The sequence below is a fragment of the Atta colombica genome, unplaced genomic scaffold (assembly GCF_001594045.1).
Source record: "Atta colombica isolate Treedump-2 unplaced genomic scaffold, Acol1.0 scaffold210, whole genome shotgun sequence".
Lineage (NCBI taxonomy): Eukaryota > Metazoa > Arthropoda > Insecta > Hymenoptera > Formicidae > Atta > Atta colombica.
Genome location: NW_017259306.1, coordinates 1,638,014 through 1,643,635, shown reverse-complemented (window position 1 = coordinate 1,643,635; position 5,622 = coordinate 1,638,014). Strand labels below are relative to the sequence as shown.

The 5,622-nt window shown below is 29.1% G+C and overlaps 2 protein-coding genes across 2 annotated transcripts in view; both read left to right on the top strand.

The window, feature by feature from the left end:
- Window positions 1-3,261: 3,261 nt before the first annotated feature.
- LOC108687676 (peptidyl-tRNA hydrolase ICT1, mitochondrial) lies at window positions 3,262-4,317 on the top strand. Its single transcript, XM_018193588.1, has 3 exons — window positions 3,262-3,482; window positions 3,645-3,830; window positions 4,010-4,317. The coding sequence occupies exons 1-3, from the start codon at window positions 3,324-3,326 to the stop codon at window positions 4,268-4,270; spliced, it is 606 nt and encodes a 201-aa protein (XP_018049077.1). The 5' UTR covers window positions 3,262-3,323; the 3' UTR covers window positions 4,271-4,317.
- Window positions 4,318-4,774: 457 nt separating this feature from the next.
- Window positions 4,775-5,622, top strand: part of LOC108687683 (clusterin-associated protein 1) — a 2,652-nt gene continuing 1,804 nt past the window's right edge. Inside the window, exons 1-2 of the mRNA XM_018193595.1 lie at window positions 4,775-4,796; window positions 4,870-5,066. Of these exons, the coding sequence (XP_018049084.1) occupies window positions 4,775-4,796; window positions 4,870-5,066 (219 nt within the window). The remainder of the gene's footprint in view (window positions 4,797-4,869; window positions 5,067-5,622) is intronic.

The following is a 5,622-nucleotide window of genomic DNA, read 5'->3' as shown; positions in this document are numbered from 1 at the left end:
GATATTAGAGAGAGAGAGAGAGAGAGAGAGAGAGAGAGAGAGAGAGAGATCGTGGAATAGTTTTTACGTGCGCTATCTCATCTTCAATTCCAAAATCGTTCCTACGATATTTGCGAGGCATGGTTGCATTACATCAAGTCTCAGAGAAGATGAAGCGCGTGTGCAACCAGTTGTAAATTATATCCTAAGAATCTTATCAACCAAGGATGTAACAATTGTCCGACAATAAAGACTAAGCAACTACTTTTAGGAATTTGTAAGAAAAAAAATATTAAACGTTTCATGTAAAAGAGTTTCTAAGAGTTTGGATAAAATACATTTTTATCAATAAAAATGACTCTTTTAACAATTAATTATTTGTTATCATATTGTCATATTATTTAATAATTCTTTTATTTTTATCATCACGATTAAGTTTATATTGAAAAAATGACTACAAATTATCATGCATAACATTTTTATCTTCAGAATTATATTCTTTCGGTTTATTCGCGTGATTACATCAGTTCGACAAAAAACATGACAATAGGATATCAGCGAGAAGTGATGATAACAAGTCCTATGCGCAGACATTAACAAGTCTCGTTGTTGGCAGTTACAAGACGAGTAGCAGTCACGTTACTGGCGTCAGCAGGTGGGTAAAACCACGTTTACGATTCTCGCGATGGCATATCACTCTTATGCAAATGACTAAGTTTCTCGATACATTGTCAGCGAAGAATGTTGGATGAATTAATGATCTCATTGTATCTTATTCTAATTAACTGTATAATATGCATGTTCCTGGTACATAGCCGACGCAATCTTTGCCAGTATTTTGCCGATATTTTCATAATTAATTATGCAGGCGAAGAGGCGTCTCACGTGTTCCGTTCGCGGAACCGGATCTAAGCTGTACACCTCGGCCAAAAGAAATGACAATGCTATCAGAAATTAATCATTACTATTTTTGTCTACCTCTTTCATAAATACAATCACGTGCTTGATTACGTTCATTCTAATTGAAATACTATTTAATATTTTTGAATTTTTTTTAAATTTGATCTTTGAAAATTGAATTGAGTGATTGATTGATTTGTACTTGACTTTTCAGTAGATTTATTTCAATGGATATTAAAAAAAAATGAAATATTGAAATATTAATAAATGCATAATTGAATAATAGAGTTAGGAAAAAAATATTTTTAATTCAAAATTATATACTGCTAAAAATTATACAATGCTAAAATATATTACTATTATACTATTATAGTCAGAACAAAATTTCAGTTTTAAAAGAATCTGTTTTTTTTTTTATTGCGATACGCTCGTGCGCGCGATGATTTTTAACAAAAATTGTAAGTAATCAAAAGTCAAAATATTTTTTTCATTTAACTTTTCATTTAAAATAATAGCTTAACAAAAAATCTTAGGAACCTTTTATTAAAATAATAATTTTTTGAGGAAAAATATATTATTATAAAAATATATATATTTTATACATAATTTTGAGGTAAAAATTACTTTCTTTCCAATCAATTATTTTATTAAATATTTTGTTTCTCTCTTTTTACAAGTCTGTTAAAAAGCGGTCAATATCGAGTAACATAAATGAACATAACTGCTTGCGCATCTGCTTAGATATATCTCCGATAGATATTTATTAACAACTATAATACATATAACACGTCCCATTCGAGTTTGATCACGTCACAAATTATACAATCCGCTAATCCTTTTCTTCCTAGTTCTCGCAAAGGATCGTACATCACGCGATCATATCCGTTGTCGTGCGATAACAAAATACAGTAATCATCCCGTTATCTAACGGAGTACAGGAAATTTTACACTTTAGGATATGACGCGATGCGATGATGTTGCGTCACTCATGGAATTAATATCCGATATATTATGCAGAAAATGCCGGAACTCTTGGGCGTGTGCACATTGCACGTGTAACATGTTCTGCTAAATTAATCAAAAAGCACTCACGTGTGAATACACAAATCTGTAGTGTACTGTAGTGTTTCATATGCCATGGTGTTTCATAATAACAAGTAAATAACGAGTTTAACTTTAATTAAGTTACGTGATGAGAAACTGAGATTCTTGGCAAAATTTTGTTGAAATTACGTGACAAGCTCGAGCCCTGCATAAGCCATGAGTAATAAACGAGTAAAAAAATGGTGTGTTTTCATATACATATACATATAATTATTTAAACGTGAATTAAATTAATTGCTATTTAATAAAACTTCATAAATTATAAAATGCATTGGTACACTGAGAAAAAAATATATATCCTAAATTTCAATAAATATTCCAACTTGAATAGTACCAACTATATATTTATTAAACATAAAAATATATTTATTTGACAAAAACAGTATTTTGATTCAACAATCACTTCTTTTTATTAAGTAAATATTTATTTATTGTAAGTAAAGTTTAGTTGGCAGTATTCAAAAATATTTAAATTTAAGCCACTTTTTTCTCAGTACACAATTTAAACACAAAGTCATATAATAGTTTATTTTTTTAAATATTTTTTAAAATATATTGATGCAACATTGTTAAAATCAACGTTGTTGCACGTCTACATTTTAACAACGTTTCTGAAACATTGTATTTCAATTTGTTGCAACATTGCAGCAACATTACTGCAAATTTCTATCGCGATCACTATTTTCGCGGCGTCGCGCGTCGTCAGAACGTTAACCCGAAGCAAAGCGAGATGGCCTCGTCACAGTATTTCGCCGAGAAAAGAAAAAAACACAGTGCCACGAGTTCCGTGTCCTTGAGGTGGATCGCAAGGCTCGGAGTCGATTATTACCTGATTTTCAGAATGCACTCTATGCATTCGCAATCCGCTTGCAAAATCGCTGTTGCACCAATACTTAAAGCGTATGCATAACAATAACATTGTTAAAGGTTTTTGTGCGCTCACGATCAATCATTCGATTACTAAAATAAGATATTTCCAGTCTAGTTGACGTAAAATATGCGTGAAAAAAAAATACAATTTTCCACCCTTTTTCTATCCTTTACTGCTCCGGAAAACGCTTGAAAGACAATATTAGACGCTCGAGACAATACAGACAAATTTCAGTACATCTGAAATATTTGTGATTTTTAAACTTTCTTTTGCACATACGTGCGGAAATCTCTATGACAATGTCATTCAAATTTAAAAAATCGAACGTTTCGAGAACTCTCTTCAATCGATTATCGAACTGCTAATATAATCGATAATACATGCTGAAAGAAGTGTGGTTATGTTTTCGTAATCCAAATAAACCTTCGAAAGTTATTTCCATCGAAAAATAGTAGATATAAAAATCGAGATGAATCTCGTTAGGAGGCAGTGTTTAAGAACTTTATGGAGTAACATTAATAGTCAGAATATATCATACAGTCTCAGTAGAGCTTCTAATTTTAAAAGTGCTTTTTCCTTGGAGAACTTGTATCCGGGAAGCAAACTGAAATTGTACACTCCAATTTTTGTTAGTGTATACTGATCTACAAATACTTATATAATAAATAATATTGATTCTGTTTATGTATTATTTCTATAAATGTGCTATATTTGAATTCTAAAATGTGCTATTTTTCTAACATAACCTCAATATCGACTGAACGATAATTATTACTTGTTCATTTCTCAGGTACCAGATCCTAAAGCAAAATTCAGTGGTTATATACCCTTGGACAAAATAAAAATAAAGTATAGCAGTAGCAGTGGACCGGGAGGGCAAAATGTTAACTGTGTAAATACTAAAGTAGATTTGAGGTTCCAGATAGATAGTGCTACCTGGTTATCAGAAGAAATTCGAACAAAGTTAGTGGAACAAGTAAGTAGAATTGTACATACAAATAAAGAATAAGAAAAAATTTACATTAGTTAATTTGAATTAATATAGCATTAATTAATTTTAATTATAAATAGACTGTAGTAACTGATCAAATTCCTGGCTAATAATTTGATAATTTCAAGTTTATAATAAATTCAAACATGAAATTATTATTTTAGCATAAAAATCGGATAAACAAAGATGGTTACTTAATAATCAAATCGGATTTAACAAGATCTCAGCATTTAAATTTAGCAGACGCTCTTGAAAAGTTAAGGGCGATGATAAGAGCCACTTTGATAGTACCAGCGCAACCATCGCCTGAATCAAAAGAGAAAAAGAGAAAAAATTTACTAAGAGCTGCTAGGGAAAGGCTACACGAGAAAAGACTTCATTCTCAAATTAAGAAAAACAGACAAGCCCCTGCAGCTGAATTTTAAATAATTTAATTCAATTATTTCAATTGTCCAATTATTGTATAGCTTTATATAGAAGTGAACTGTATAAACAAAACTGTATAAACAAAATAAAGGAAAAGAATTTATATTTATGTATTATGTATTATGAATTTTTAAGTAATCTGTATAATATGTATAATAAAAAGATTTACATATTAAATTAGGATGATTATTAGAAAACATTTAAATTGGAAATAAACTTTAATTTGTATTAAAAATATTATATATAATATATATTATAATTATGTATATTTTTTTAAATTAGAGTTTAATATGCTCTACACACATATTTAAAATTCAGTGACAGAAAATGTGAATATAAGTATATATTTTTTACGATAAAAAATCGATTGCTCACAATCTTGTCCATGTCTACAGTCCAGCTAATGGTTTCTATGGTAACGTTAATATCGCGAGTAGAAAACATGAACTAGACTAAAACCTTACTTTGTGTAATTACAGTGAATTTAATTTTTCGTTGTGAAAATGTCCTACCGTGATTTACGTAGTGCGTATATAAAATGATTATTAATATGATACAAACTATGTTGCGATTTACTTTCTTTTTACCTGCTACATAGATTTCACAGAGATGATGAGGGTACTGGGTTATCCGAGGTTAATTTCCCTCGCGAATTTTCGTATGCCAAATTTTCCCCTGGTTGCCGAGATTCTAGTTTGGCTGGTGAAACGATTCGATCCAGATGTTGATATATTTAGTGATCACGATACTGAGGAACAACGTGTAACATTGATACGTAGTGTCGCTGAATTTATGGTAAATGACTTAAACGTTTTATATATATATATATACACATCTAGTTATAACATTAGTATCTAATGATTCTTTTTTTAAAAGAATATCTAAATCTATTTTATTTATTCTACAAACTCATGAAAATGTTTGATAGGATTATATTAATCATTATTTATTTATTTCAAAATATAACACTCTCAGTAAACAAAATGTTAACATTATATTAGCAGTTTGCTTAACTTATATTAAGTATTGCAATAGATTAATATCAATCTGCATCTGCAGTAAGCTCATATTAGCAAAATCTGTTGATATAATCTAATATAATGGATTGCTAATATAATAGAAACTATTCTAATATAATATAATAGAAACTAAGCAGAATGTATTTCGTAGTCATTTAAATAAGATAAGATTCTACTTGGTTTTTACTAGCAATTTGTTATTGTATCTTGTTAAACAAATTCTGTAATTTCTTTGTTTATAAAATTTGTAGTAAATACTTCGTAAAATCTGTTTTTGATAAATTTGACTTATTTTATATATATATTTTTTAATATTTTATATATATATATAT